A 16,561-nucleotide genomic window follows, 5' to 3' on the forward strand; every position below is an offset into this window, starting at 1 on the left:
TATGCTTGATTCTTAACATCTGTGCATATGATAAGTTTTTTTTTAGAGGTAAACTATGGTAACTGCTATAATGTAAAAATGCATTTCTGTCAGAACATAAATGAACATAAACACGGGAATGAGTTACAAGTTGAGTTTTTGTGAGCATGGAGTAACATAGACATAACTAGATTGTTGTATGAGTGACTTATTGATGCATGGACAAAACGACTGAATCCCATTATGTGTCTGGTTTGAAACTTTCGAAAGAACTCTAGAAAAAATAATGAATGCAGGAACAAATGATATAGCATAACAGTATATGAGATCATGGAAAATGAGATCCATTTTCCACAACTATTCTGATTCAAGAGTGTTTCACCAAAGTCTGGCAAAGACTAAAGAAAGCTGCTTGAAGCATACTGATTCAACAGGCCTTTAAAAGATCAATATACATACAAAGGTGAGTTAAGCATTTTAACATGCAATAGCATATACACTAATGATGGTTTATTATGAGAAATTGTCAAATCGGAAATAAGGAGCTTAGTGACTTTAAAAAAAGAATGAAGTAGCAATGAAATTGATGGTTTAATACTTACATCTGATCAAATTGCTTACTAACAACAGTCTGGATATTTTAGATCCCAAACTTTGATTCATTTGAAAGATGCAATTTATATCAATCTTTTATGTTGTAGTTTCGGATTTTGGTTATTTGTGGAGAGATCTGAGACTTCCTGGATTGCTTATAAGATAACTTTTTTGGCTTTGAATGGACATGAAAAGCAGTGCCCATAATATTCAAGGGACCTGCTGGCACTTTCTGTGCATGCTTTATTTGGCTGTTTTCTTGAGAATCTTCAAGTCTTTCAGGTTCATGGACAATCTGGAATTTCTCTGCAAATCAGAAGAGGAAATTTACATTATTTTAGGATTAGTGTGTCCAAATCAGCACCATTACTAGAAGTAGAATAGAACACACAAATAGCATCTGCCCACCTGTACTTGTTATGGCCACTTTTAGGGGAACATGAAGTGCCACTCTGACTGGATTATGTAGCACAGGTCCAGGCCTCTGGAGCCCAGGTGTTTCAACAGCCAGTGTCACATTATCTTTTATAAACAAGGAAGGTGGCATTGGAAGGGGCAGTCCTCTAGGGTGTATTGGTCATGGAAAGTGCCACTCAGAGCAGTTAGGATCAGAAACCACAAGATGCTACTCTTTAGTGCCACCAACAGCAGTGCTTTTTCTGAGGGTATTATCACCTACCTGCAAATATGATTAACTATTATGTAGCACTTTGAGAACTAGCATGCTTGAAGGATATTATACAAATATTTTTTAAAAGAAAGAAACAAATATTATTATACACTTAAGAAATACTAGGGGAAAGTGCATCTTTGCTAGTCCTCTGTAAGCATTACCTTGTTCTTGACAGTTGTCATATGGCATTTCTATTTGAAATTTTGTTTTTGAGTCATAAAGATTTAGTCTCTGCATTTTATAGAACTGGCAAAAAGTCTATAGTCTAAAAGCACAGAGTCTATTCTTACTGTATTATTTAAAGAAAACTAACAAGTAAAGTGGAATATATATTGATCTCAAAAACATTCATGCCTGTTACTGTTACCTAGGATGCATCTATACTACAGAATTAATGCCACTTGACTCCACCTTAACTGGCATGGTTTGTAAAGGCACCAGTACTCTTTTGTACAGAAGGCTAAAGGCCTTGTAAAACTATAGTTCCCATGATTTCACAGCATTGTGCCCTGGCACTTAAAGTGGTATAAAACTGCTTTAATTCTACAGGATATTTATTTATTTCTGATATTTCTACCCCGCCCTTCTCCCCGAGGGGACTCAGGGCGGCTTACACAACTGGCGGGATCACTACCAGTATATCATAATACAATAAAATAATACAACAATTAAAATAGTTAAATAACATAGTAAAATACAATACAATATATAAAAGATTTAACACAGTGCAACCCTAGTGGTAAAGAAATCTTTTAAGGTCATATAACAGGGGGGCCCTGGTGGCACAGTGTGTTAAAGCACTGAGTTGCTGAACTTGAGGACCAAAAGGTCCCAGGTTCAAATCCTGGGAGTGGAATGAGCGCCCGCTGTTAGCCCCAGCTCCTGCCAACCTAGCAGTTCAAAAACATGCAAATGTGAGTAGATCAATAGGTACCACTTCGGCGAGAAGGTAACGGCGCTCTATGCAGTCATGCCGGCCACATGACCTGGAGGTGTCTATGGACAACGCCGGCTCTTCAGCTTAGAAATGGAGATAAGCACCAACCCACAGAGTCGGTCACGACTGGACCTAATGTCAGGGGAAACCTTTACCTTTTAACAATTATGTTCTGCATCCATTTGAGACGTCTTTATCAGTTTTTGATGAAGAAACATTTTTGTTGCTTACTATCATGTGCTGAAATGGCCACAATATTCTCTCTTTTTTTTTTAAAATAAATTTTTATTTTTTTAAACACAAACAATACATACCGTAGACATACAAAACATTTACAATTCCCACCACCAACACGAGGATTGTTTTCTTTTTACATATTCGTTTCTTTATGAGACAATTTTTATATCTTTATCTTTATCCATTTCCAACCTATATACTATATAACATTTGTATCTTATTTCTTATGGCTTGATCTCCAGATTGATTCATGATATAGTTCTTTACCATTGTCCATCTTTCTTCCATTTCTCTTGTTCTATTTTCATTAGTTTTTACAACATTTAGTTTCACGTTCATAATTTCAAATTCCATTTGCTCCACCATATATTGGTACCATTTATTTACTGTCCATTTTGATTTATCTTTCCACCCTAATAATATTACTGCTTGTGCACATTCAATTATTGCTTCTTTTATTTCCCTTTTATTTCCCATTTCCTCTCTTTTCCTCTCTATTTCCTTTGTTATGACCCACTCATTTCCTAGTATTTGATTTGACTCATTTTGTATAGTCTGCCAAAAATATTGTACATATTCACATTCCCACATCATGTGCATAAACCGCCCTTTCTGATGACATCCATGCCAGCACTGACTACTCCCCTTTTTATAGTAGTATGCTAATTGGCAGGGTGTACGATACCATTTGTGCAATATTTTCCTCCTCATTTCTCGTACTCTGGTATTCCTTTTCATCCCTATTGTCTCTACCACATTTCTCATCTCTTGTTCTGTGATTTGCAGCTCCGTTTCCCACATACTTTTCAGATCCCGTATTATACATCCATCAGCCTCTATGAGCATTGTATATATTTTGCTGGCCTGTGCCTTCTTTCCTTCCCCCTTTTCTCTTATTATCTTTTCAAAGGTGTTATCTTCTCTCTTAACCATATTAATATTTTCTTTTATTTTGCAATATGCACAGATTGCTCTTATCTGTAACCAATTTTCTTCTCCAAGCCATTGTTTAATTTTATTTTCTCTTACCGTTCCCTCTCTGTCATATAGTTGTTCTAGTCTCTCTATTCCTTTTTCCTTCAATGTTTGAATATTTCTATTCATATTTGATTCCTTATCCTTATTGATTATCCATACTGTTGACATTTTAGATTTTAAGCTACTTATTCTCCCTTGCCATTTCTTCCACACTTGCATTGTTCCTTTCATTGGTCCTATTAATTTATCTATATTTCTCTTATCCCATTTTCTAAAGATTATTTCTTCACAATTAACTCCATTTCCTTTTCAAATCTCACCCATTTTTTATTTGTCACTTGTAATTCTATCGCTCTTTCAATTTGGAAGGCATCACTATATAGCTCTAGGCATGGACAGCCCCATCCCCCTTTCATTTCTTTTGCAATTATCAATTTTTCCTTACTCTTGGTCTTTTCCCTCCTTCAACCCAATAATTTAGTTTCCTATCCCATTCCTTTAATTTTGCCATGGGAGGAATTCCTGGGAGAGCCTGAAATAAATACATCATTTTTGGAATTATCAATATTTTCAATGCCCTTATCCTAGACATCTGTCTCAAATTTTTATTCTTCCACCTACTCATTTGTTTTAACATTCTCTTCCATGCCATTCTATAATTTCCATCTATTATTTTATCAAGTGTCTTAAATATCCAAATTCCCAAATACTTCATCTTTTTAATGCCCAATTTTAATCCTGATTCCTTCCTTATCTCTAATTGTTCTTTCGGTGGCGTATTAGTAAATAATATCTCTGATTTCTCCATATTTACTGATAGCCCTGATACTTTTTTAAACTCCCTCAATATTATTTTCATTGATTTAATCATTTCCCTTGGTCTCTGTGTTAAAATTATTGCATCGTCCGCATACAGGTTCAATCTCAACTCCTCCTTCCTCCCAATCTTATACCCTTCCCATGTTTCATCCATCCTTATTTTATATGCTAGGGGTTCTATTACCAGAGCAAATAACATTGGGGATAATGGACAACCTTGTTTGGTCCCATTCTCAATTTGAATGTTTTCTGTTCTTTGTCCATTCACTCTAATACAAGCCGTATTCTCCCTATATACATTTTTAATCATTTCACAGAAATTATTCCCCAAATTCAGTTCTTTACATAATCTATACAGATATTCATGGTTTACTTTGTCGAAAGCTTTATACACATCTAACTTTAGAATTGACAATTTTCTTTTTGTTTTTGTCGCATGACAAATCGCATTAACAACATTTCTTATTGGTTCACTGATACTCCGCCCTTTAACAAATCCATATTGGTCTTCTCCTATAATCTTTGGTAGAATAATTTCCAATCTATTTGCTATGATTTTCATGAATATCTTATAATCTTGGTTTACTAAACTGATCGGACGATATGATTCTGGGAGCTCCGGTTGTCTATCTGGCTTCAGAACTGGAATAATTTCAGAAAGTTTCCATGTTTCTGGGACAATACCTCTCATATATACCTCATTAAACATTTCAGCCATATATGGTACCAACTCATGCATAAAGGTCTTATAAAATTCTGCTGTATATCCATCTATACCAGGTGCCTTATATTGTTTCAGTCCTTTAATTACCTGAATTACTTCTTCCTGTGTTATTTCATCATTTAGCATAATTTTATCCTCCTCATTTACTTTATTCCCAATTTTTATTTCTTCATTATTCACCTGTTCTTTTTGGTACAACTCCCTGTAAAAATCTCTCATTATTTCTTCGAGTTCCTTTCTTCCATCTTTCACCAATCCATTTTTATCTTTAAGTTTTGTTATACATGACTTTTCCTTTCTCCTCTTTAAATATCTCACCATTTGTTTCATTGATTTTGTACCCCATCCATTAATTCGTTGCCTCACACTCTGTCTCATTTTGTTCCATTGCACCTCATCCATTAATTCCAATTCTTTCTTTTTCTGCCTTAATATACTATTTATATTTCTTCTCCTCGTTATTCTCAATTGTTCTTGTATTGATTCAATTTCTTTTATACATTTTTCTCTTTTCTCTCTCCAACTTTTCCTTATGTAGGACTCAATACTAAAACATTGACCTCTTAATACACTTTTAAATGAGTCCCACACCAGTTTTAGATAACTCTCCATTATCATTTATTCTATAATATTCTTTTATCTCCTCCTGAAGCTTCAATTTATATTCATCTTTTTCTGTTACCACCGAATTATATCTCCAAATTCTTTAACTAATCTCATTACTCAATCCCAAGGTTGCAATCAGAGGACTGTGGTCTGACAAAAATATTGGTTTCCTTTCTACCTTCTTTATTTGGGCTTTGCTTGCTTTATTTAGTAAGATATAATCTATACAGCTGAATTTATTATGTCTTGCTGAATAAAAAGTATCCCTAATACTTTGATTTGCATGTGCATCCACCATATTAAGCTTATTTACATTTATTGCTTTTTTATTTTTTTTAGTTAAGTCCAAATTGAAATCGCCTGCCCAAATCAATGTCCCTTCCGCATAATTATCCAGCTTCTTTTTAGTATTCAATATATACTGTTTTGTGTTTCTGTTCGGAGCATACATCACAGCTAATGTTATTTTAACCTGATTTATCTTGCCTTTCACGAAAACTGTTCTTCCTTCCCTATCTATTTGAACATCAAGCTCCTGAAATGGAACATTTTCATTGATTAGAATTGCTACCCCACGTGAGTTCCCTGTCCCTCGAGATTCATAAATTCTATTCCATGTTTTATCCTTAATCAATTTATCCCTCCCCCTCTTTTTATAACATTATCACATTTATCCTACATTCCTTTGCCAATTTCAACATCCTATAAATCTTAAGATCTGCCATTCCATTTATATTCAGTGCCAGTATAGTTAAGTCACCCATTTGTTTTGTATAATTCCATTTTTATCTCTCCCCCTTGTCTCTTCAGTTTCTTTTCTTCTCCTCTCCCCCTTTTTGCCCCCCTCCCTGGATCCCCATCGTGCCCCTTTCCCCTCAGAGTCCAGTCCTTTCCCTTCTCCCATCAGAGAAGGACTCGAAAGAGTTCTATTCTCTTCCCTTCCCAGACTCCACTTGGCGGCTGCGTTGCCCTTCGCCAGTTCCCACACCTGCAAATCTTTTTAACCCAGTTTATCAAAGTGGTTTTTTCCCTCTTACATCTTGGATCTTGTTTCCATTCTCCTTGTTTCCTCTTTCAGCTTTTGCTTTTTTAGTTCTCTCAATTGTTTTTCCAAAGTTCGTATTTGGTCTAAGTCCATTTGCTTCAAATTTCTTAAGTCTATAGTCTCTTGTAAATCTTGGCCATGCTCTCCTTCCCTATTCATCAAGTCTCCAATAACAGATATCCTCTGAATCGAGCATGATTCTATTTGCCCGCCTCTGTCTGCAGCTTCCAGCTCTGTTGATCTTATCTGTTCAGCTGCCTGAAGAGTGTCCTTGGCCTTCTTACTCCCCTTCTTTCTTTTGAAGCTTCTATGGACCTCTTCATTATCTGAATCCTCCGTCTCATCCGATACTCCCCCTTCTGTACAAAATCTCAGAAGTCTAAGCATGGTCTTTCCACTAGCCAAATCGGTAGCTTTATATAATTTACCATCTCTATAGACGATCAGGGTGGCAGGAAAAGCCCAAGTATATCGCTGGTTCTTCCCCTCCAGGACTTTTGTAATTTCTTTCATCTGTGCTCTTTTATCCAGTGTCTCTGATGAAAGATCCAGGAGAGGCCAGACCTTTTTCCCTGCCAAGGTAAGGTCTTTTATTTTCCGAAGCTGATTATACACCTTTTCCTTCGTTGCCTCCCTTGAAAAACGGATCAAAATGTCTCTGGGTTTTTTTCTACCTCTATAAGCCCAATGCGATCGTTCTATATCGTCCGGTGAGATTTCCGTCAAAGTCTGTAGCCAACTGACAATATTTTGTTTTAAATTGTCACTCATCTGAAAATCCTGCCCTGCTGTTCTCAGGCGTATATTTGCTCTTCGTGACCAATCTTCCTGGTCAGCTATCTTGTTTAGGAGTTTTTGGTTTGCACTTTCTAAATGTTTTTTTAAGTTGGCTATTTCCTCTTTCTGTTTTCTAGTCTCCTCTTGCATCTCCATAAATTTCCCTTCATACTGCTGCACCTTTGACTCCATAGATCCCAGCTGGGTGTTAATCATTTCAACTTGTTCTTTTAATTCATCATTCCCCTTCTTTAAGCTATCAGAGCTTATCTTTAGTTCATTCAATGTTTGTAATATTTGGTCCAGCTTCCGCCCCCATTCCACTCCCTCCGCCATTATGGCACTCACGTTCAGTTCTTTCCTTCACCCGGTCTTCAGATTTATTTTCTGAGGTTTCAAGTTTCAGACGCTCAAACTGCGATCTGCTTTGCTTCCTCTTTTTTCACGACCGGGTCCAGGTTGGAGAGAGATATTTATGATCTTCCTGGGCTTTAAAAATAAGCTTTATTTCTTTTGCAGTTAGGGAGCTCTCTTAGGCACGTCTATCTTATCTGACGCATGCGCAGCATCCCCAAATGGCCACAATATTCTCAACCAACACTGTTCAAATATAATTTTTGCCATGGATGTAGGAAAACTGCTGTTTCCCAGCACACATCGCCCATTTGATTACAGGTAATGATAACAACCTACCTCATAGAGTTGTTACAAATATTAATGGAACAATATGTCTACAAAAATATTCATGTGATAAGGTCAAATCCATTGTGCATTTATTCTGTATAAGCCACTTACTTAATACTCTGGTGACCATTTGGAAATCAGTATTATAGCTACAACAGAAAGTGCCTGTATGAGTTTACATCACATAAGGGTAACTTGTCCTTTGACTGCAAGTGCTCTAATTATGTTTCCCAAGTTCGCCTTGCCACTGTCATAGATGTTTTCAATTAAAACTCAAAACAAATTGCCAGGTCTACTGCAGAAGCATTACATGTGTTAGGGATTCCTCTTCTTCAGAAGAGGAAGGGGAGCAGAAAGTGTTCATGAATCTGAGGGTGAGTTAGAATCTGAGGAAGAGACTTTGTGAGTACCCACTTTTCAGGAGAGGTGAAAGGAAACAGAGCAGAGATGTTGTTCAGCTAGAATAGCTGCCAGAAATGCAGCTGAGTGATTAGGAACTGCCCTAGCAGCTGTGAGGGGACTCAGAGCTACAAAGCAGAAGCAGGTGCAGCCAGCTCTAACAAAATGCCTTCACTCCCTGTGTGCCTGCTCTGAGTCTGCATCTGGATTTATTGCTGTTTCTTTGTCTGTCTATTTGATTTGGTTCTGTATCAGAGACTAAGAATTGCATTTGCCCTAAGAGTTCCTTGCTTCCTTTTGCATTATTCCACGGAGTGTGCTGTACTTTATGTTTTGCTGAAGTAAAGTAGTTTTCATTTACTTACCACAGTGTCTTAAGGCTGTTCTTGAAAGACAAAACAGGACAACATGATATCTTCTAAATCTTACTTTAATCAAGCTTGTTTTATGCTGATCTGGAGACTAGGACATGGAGCAATGGTTTCAAATTGCAGGAAATTTTTCACCTAAACATTAGGAAGAACTTCCTGATGGTAAAAACTGTTTGACAGTGGAATATGCTGCTGCCTCAGAGCATGGTGAACTTTCTCTGGAGGTTATTAAGCAGAGGCTGCATGGCTATCTGTCAAAGTGCTTTGATTCTGCTTTTCCTGCATGACAGGGTCTTGGACTTGATGGCCCTTGGGGTCTCTTCCAATTCTAACATCCTATGATTCTATAAAATGTTTCTTTTCTGTTGGGCAACAGAAAGAAGACTTCCCTCTCTTCAAGCCTGGAATGAAATGAAAATGAACTACTGGAGAAAGAGGTTGTCATCTAGTCACAAAGTACAATGCTTTGTTTTTCTACTATACACTTGCTTTCTCTGCATGCTAGGCTGCTAGAGATGCCTCTTGTTCCCCACCCTGCACAGAAAGAAATCTGGAGGAAGAGAATAGTTTGAATAGAAGGTGGACAGGTGGATGTAAATGCATGTTAGTGTGAATGTGTATGATAGTATGAGAATATTTGCATGTGAGTTAACAGCCCCAATTACGGCTGTTTCTGGCTATGTCTACTGGAATGTTTCCCATGCCCATTTGGACCTTGAGGGTAAAAATACTGTCCACCTTTGTTCTGCATGGTAGTTGAAAAAGGAGAAACTAAAGGTTATTTTACTTTATTTACTAAGGCAAAAAAGTTTTTATTAATGAAAACATTTTGTTTAAACTTTTTTTTAAAAAGGAAATTAATAATAAAGATGTAATACCTTCATCTTTTTGTGTTGTCTTTTCTCATACATAATTACATGACATTTTGGTCCAGCCTACAACATTTCCTGGAAGCAGAAAATTTATGGAACAAACTGACCTCCACTAGTTTTCTGTTCTTATGATCTAATTCACTTCTTCTTGTACTTAATCCATTTAATTTCAATGGTTGGAAATTTCAAGTACAGAAAATCACATCAGAGTAAGCTAATATTTGTAAAGCACTTGGAAGGTGAAAGTCTTACGTAAGACAGAATGAAAATGGCATACTTTGAGCTCAAAAGAAGTTCTCATCTCTTTATTGGTTAATATTCTACCCAGCCTACTTATTGTCTGGTTCTTTACCCAGATAGGATGTTGAAATTTTGTCAAATAGGCAAGAGTGTAACAAATGACCCAACAGCAATTGGATTGATACTGAAGAATTATAATTAAAATGGCCCTTCAGTTTTCAACATCTGAGCTCAGATATTGCAGCACAATGGCTCTTGCTGTTCTGGCCATCCTCTTATTTTTCTACCCTTTGACTTCTTTTTAACATGCAGCTATGAGTTCTCAAGGTCTGGAGCTCTGAAAAAAAACATACCCACAGTAAGTCATTATTTCTTTTTTTTTTCAAGATTTACATTGAAATTATTCACTTAGTGCTGTGCATCAATGCAATGGTTGTTTCAGTAGATGAAGTGAGTCATATTCTCAAATGTATAGCATGCAAAGCATCCATTTTGAATGACTCAAAGGCCGATATCACAGTAAAACCCAAGATCAATAGGTGTAGGAATTAATGTCTGCCTCTACTGTGGGCTGCATCACAGCAAAGTCAATTTTTTCCTTTAAAATTGCCATCAAAAATAAATTCCAATTATGAATTCCATAATTTTTGGCTGTAAATATTCCAAGGCAGATGTTAAAAAATACCCCTGTGATGAGGATAATATGGAAAAAGAAATGTGGAGAAAGCTATTAAATATGCATTATTACCATATATTATTCTCTGTCTGAAACCCAAGTTTGAGGATAACTTTTCTTGTTCTACAGGGTCTCCTTTACTTCAGATTCCAAATAGGTCGCCTCTCATCTATGGTTATTTAGCACAAAATACAACAGTTTTCCAGGTCTGACATAGAGCCTTCTAATCTTTGAACATAAACACATTTGCTTCCTATTTGAGAGAAAAATAGGCTTGCAATTCCAAATCAGGAAATGTGAGTTCTTGTGACCCCTCTATGAGAATATATAAGAAGAACCACAAGCTAATACTGGACAGTTGGTCTGATAAACCACTAACAAGTATTTGCTATGTTAGGGACAGAGCTTCAATTGTGTTACTGTGAGCAACAGCAAATGAAAGAGATTGTCTTTATGCATGTCTGCCTATTTTCTTACTTTGTTTCTTGCCACACTTAGCCTTATCTCATAATGTGACATCTTAGGCTAAGAATGACTAAGAGGCACTAGGCTCAAATATTGGTAAAGACCAGCTCCCAAAGTTCTCAAAGTTCTCTTCCACACCATAGTCTTTACCAGTCCAGGTAAAGACAGAGCCCAGGACTCTGATAAACCAGTGAAAACACAGGGTATACAGGTGCTTTCAGAGTGACTTCCTCCATGTTATTTGACACAGAATACCTGAGACATAGTGTGGGTGGGGGAACTAGATTTGGGGAGGGGGGGGGTCCAAAATAATTATGCCAAAACTTGAAATGGCATTATAGTCTGTTTACAAAAATGAAATACATCAAGGTTATCATTGATGGGAAGAAATTCAGTAATAAAATGAATGTTCACCCTAAAACGTTATTTTTGTTTCAGACATGACTTATTTTGACCAATGTTATATCATTTAAACAATGGCAAGAAGACACTTTTGTCTATTTAGCAAGGGAAAATAATCTAGAACTCAGTTCAAAATGTTGTCTAATCTGAATTAAAGATTGGGTTAACTTGGAAAAAAGATAATTCTTACAAATAGGGGGATTTGGCCTAAGATTTGAATAGAATGGTTTCCTCTGGTATGATAAACCGAAAACAAATGTAGATTTTAATAATCAGTAGATCAGAATTATTTGTTAATGATTTGGAATATTTATTTATTTATTATGTCAGAAGCTAATTGAGAATACAGTTATAATGTATAAAAAGCACAAACAAAGTTAAAAACTTGGCATTATACTAAATTTTCTTAGACCAGAAGCTGGCCACTTTGACTGCCTCTGGTGTCATTGTAAGAAAGTCCTCCACTGTGCACGTGGTAGGGCTCAGGCTGCATTGTAGTAAGTGGGCTGTGGTTTGCTCTTCTCCACACTCACATGTCATGGACTCCACTTTGTAGCCCCATTTCTTAAGATTGTGCTTTTCTAGTACTACAAGATGCAGAGCAACTCTGTTCAGCACCTTTCAAATCGCCCAGTCTTCTGTGCGCCCAGCTTTCATATATTATTTCTAGCACTCACTTTTTGCTTGATAATCAAGCGATGCTTTCAGGCAAAGACTGTAATGATCCAAAAAGCTCTAGACCAATCTTCTTGCTGTGCCATCTTTATAAAGTTCTGGAGAGACTTATTCTGCATAGAATTATGGAAAAAAATAGACTGATGTATGACTGCATAGCAAGCTGGTTTCAGGAAAAGGAAAAGCTGTACATCACAGGTATTGAACTTGGCTCATCACATAGAAGATGGTTTTGAAATGCAGCAGATTACAGGAGCTGTCTTCATAGACCTGTCAGCAGCTTATGATAGATACTGTAAATCATTGCCTCTTCCTGAGGAAAAAATATCACAAAGGACTACCACCTCAGCCATTTCATAGGAAAACAGGAGCTTTCTTTTGAGTTCCAGGGTAAAAGAAGCAAATGGTGAAAACTGAAGAACGGCCTGCCTCAGGGGAACATGCTTGCTCCATCAATGTTTAACATTTACACCAATGATCGGCCACTGTCAGAAGAGAAAGAAAGTTTCATCTCTGCTGACGATTGTGCCATCACCACTCAAGCAGGGAGCTTTGAAATGGTTGAACAGAAGCTCTCCAAAGTTTTAGTTGCTCTTACTGCCTATTACAGGAGAAACCAGTTAATTCCGAATCCATCTAAAATGCAGACGTGTGCTTTTCATCTTAAGAATAGACAAACATCTTGAGCTCTGAGGATTACCTGGGAAGAAATCACATTGGAGCATTGCAGCACATGAAAATATCTGGGAGTTAGTCTGGACCGTGCTCTGGATTAGAAGAAACACTGCTTGATTATCAAGCAAAAAGAGGGTGCTAGAAATAAAAGGATTTGGAATAGGTATAAGGATATCACCACACAAAGCTTTATCATATTTCAAAATAAATAAAGTGATGGGATATAAAGATGTGCTGGTGATGGAAAAAGGATATTACAAAACAGCCCTATACAGCTCGGGCCCTCCCTATCTTCGTGATCACATCTCCCTTTACAAACCAGCGTGGGTTCTGAGATCTTCCGGGGATACCCTCCTCTCACTGTCATCAGCTGGTGGGGATGGGGGAGAGGGCCTTCTTGATGGTGGTTCACCGACTTTGGAATGCCCTTCCCAGAGATATCAGACAAGCTCCTACACTGGAAAGTTCTGAAAACTTGGTGGTTCCTGCAGATTTTTGAGCAGGATTAGTCCTAGCACCCCCCCCCCCCCCGGGTTGTTAGCTAGAACCCCGCTCAGCACTTTACCCAGTTCCCAGCCCTATGATATTCTGTTGCACTTGCCTTGCCTAGCACTTTATAGTTGACCTTGCCCACTCTGAAGCCTTGGTCCCACTGACAGAGCATTTTGTAACTTTATTTTAAAAAATGTGGTTCTTTTGAATTGTATGTTCTTGTTTCATGTTTATTATTCTTTATTGTGTTTAATTTGTTGTATGGTTTCTTTGCGATGATGGAAACCGCCCTGAGTCCTCTCAAGTAGAGAGGGTGGTATATAAATAAAGTTTTACTTACTTATTTATTTACAGGATGAAACAAATGAAAAATCAGAAATGCATGGATGTACCTAACATACATTGGAATGAATATGGACGATGTTATGAGAAGTTTTAAATGGATAAGAAACTACCATATATGGTCTTTGAAATCCAACTATGTACAGATGAGGAACGCTTAAAAACAAGGATGTATATATTGTTTATGAAAATGGAAATGGAGGAAGAATAGGCAAAATATTGGCTTTAAATTTACATTGAGTTACAATCTTAGAATTTTTAAAGATATGTATAGATGGCATTTAACTCCTGAAAAATGGTCAGAGAAGTAGAAAAATACTATTAATATTTGTTAGAAATGTAATGATAAAGAAGGCACATTTATAATATCTGTTTGAAATTCTGGATTGAGATACATGTCTTAATGAAAGATGTTTTAGAAATTCAGTTGAAGCAGAAACTTTTTGTTCAGTTTGTTATATGGTCAAAAAATAAAATATCTGCAGTATATGATTATAGCAGCAAGAAAACTTTATGCACAGAAGCAGAAAGACGTAACCATCCCATCTATAGAAGTCTGTTTACCGAAAATGCATGACTTGGCAGAAAATGACACATTGACAACTTGTATTAAATTACAAACCTAAAGCAAGATTGGCAGCTTCTAATCATATATTTGAAAGAACATTGGGAAGATCAGAAGTATTCGGTTTTGAAGGATAGTAAAAAAATTAAAGGAATATCTAATCCAAGATACAGTAGAGTCTCGCTTATCCAAGCTCCACTGATCCAAGGTTCTGTATTATCCAACGCAGTTTGCCTTTTAGTAGTCAATGTTTTTGTAGTCAATTTTTCAATAAATTGCAAAATTTTGGTGCTAAATTCATAAATACCGTCATTATTACATAACGTTATCGTGTACTGAACTGCTTTTTCTATCCATTTGTTGTAAAGCATGATGCTTTGGTGCCTAATTTGTAAAATCATAACATAATTTGCTGTTTAATATGGTTTTCCTTAATCCCTCCTTATCATCCAACATTTTCGCTTATCCAATGTTCTGCCGGCCCGTTTATGTTAGATAAGTGAGACTCTACTGTAGTTAGAAGAAGTTAGTTTGGGCAATTAGAATACCCTTTCCCCTCCTTTTGTGTAGTATTGTATTCTAGTATTCCCCACTTTGAAAATTTAGTTTATTTTTATTTTATGTAGATATATTTTATAGCTTATTGTAGGTTTGTTTGATTAATTCCTTTATGTAATTTTATAATTACATAAATTTTATAATTTTATTGGAAAACCTTTTCTTCTTTTTAATATAATTTTTAAAAGAGTGCACACCAACACCAACTTATGTCTTACTGATATTAACAGTAAGCTCTAATGATATTAACCAATAAACAGAAATTAATAGAGGCTTGTTGGGTTATTCACCCATTTGAATAAGATTATGCATATCATTTCTTCTTATGTTAGACATAGTCTAGAACTTACTTGTCTTTAATGCTTAATGGTAGCTACTACATATATGCTATAATTTCTTACCTTTTAAAAGGTTCAAAAGCTATATCTACTTTTTGTTAGTATTGGGGTATCACATCATTTTGTCATGAAGTCATTGATATGATAATATTATTTTGAGACTTGTTCCCTAACAATAATTAGAAAGAAGATTTTAGCTGTTTATGAGATGTAGGCTTATATGTTCCTGCCATTTAAACAGAGAGATCCATTGGTTCCATTAACAGAATCTTTCACTCTTCATTTATTTAAGTGTGAAACAGCCACAGCCTGCTCTTTTGCACTTTATTCCCAATGCTGTGATTGCATTGTCAAATCTATTTTTATCAATTCTGTATATTTTTAAGAAGATATTACATTCTCACACCCTTTATGAAAATTGTCTGTTATCTGGTTGATGGGTGTGCTAAGCAAAGTCTTCCCACATAAAATGATAGCAACAGTCAGACTGTATAAGGTGTCTACTTGTCAAAAAAAACCCTCATAAGTTCAGGGGGCATATTCCCCAATAAATATATCTAGGACTACAGCTTTAGTTGTTTCAGATACATGTCCAATGATACATTGAAAGCAGGTTAGTCTTTTAAACTGTTATGAATGCTGATTAACAGACTTTCGATTTTTATGGTATCCATTTTCTATGACAGGTGTCCACAAATTAAAGGGTGAGTACATAGTCTAATGACCCATTCTGACAATTAATTGCTAAACTTCTTGGCTTCTTAGACATAGATTTTTAAAAGTATTTATTTATTTATTTATTTATTTATTTATTTATTTATTTATTACAATATTTATATCCCGCCCTTCTCACCCAATAGGGGACTCAGGGTGGCTTACAATAAAACACATATATAAAATTGTACAATACATTGTGAATCAATTAAAAAGTTATTAAATTACATTAGACATTCATAAAAACACTTATAAAATACAGATGGGCATGTTCCGAGTCTAAAAGACTGGGTCTGTCAATTGAATTCCAGCATACATAATAATAATTAGTGCTGCTCTAGGTCCTCCAGTGTGACTTTATAGTTACCTTCCAGCAGAAGTTGACCACAGAATTGCACTGGAGAGTTCTAGAAAATTTGTGATGAAATCTACAAAAGTTAAACTTATAAATGTGTAGGGCTGACTATAGTACAACAACTGATAAATAAAAGTATTATAAAACTGTCTTGTTTATTGGGGAAGATAACAGCCATGAGGGCCTGACCTGGATTATGCTCTTGCTCTGAAACAGAATCCTATAGCACTTTCCTGTCAAATTGCCTCCCAGGAGCTTTTTGGTTACTACAGTAGTCTGCAAAACATTAAATGCAGCCAGGTCCTAAGACTCTTTGCCATGCACAATCTATTATATCCTAATGCCAGTAGAGTTATTATGGAACAATTA

The 16,561-nt window shown here is 36.1% G+C and overlaps 1 protein-coding gene across 1 annotated transcript in view; it reads right to left on the bottom strand.

The window, feature by feature from the left end:
* Positions 1 to 399: 399 nt before the first annotated feature.
* The window catches only part of ccdc57 (coiled-coil domain containing 57), an 82,796-nt gene continuing 66,634 nt past the window's right edge, over positions 400 to 16,561 (bottom strand). The window contains 1 exon segment of the mRNA XM_062973951.1: positions 400 to 879. Within this exon segment, the coding sequence (XP_062830021.1) occupies positions 662 to 879 (218 nt within the window). The 3' untranslated portion in view covers positions 400 to 661.

This window comes from Anolis carolinensis, chromosome 2 (assembly GCF_035594765.1).
Source record: "Anolis carolinensis isolate JA03-04 chromosome 2, rAnoCar3.1.pri, whole genome shotgun sequence".
Lineage (NCBI taxonomy): Eukaryota > Metazoa > Chordata > Lepidosauria > Squamata > Dactyloidae > Anolis > Anolis carolinensis.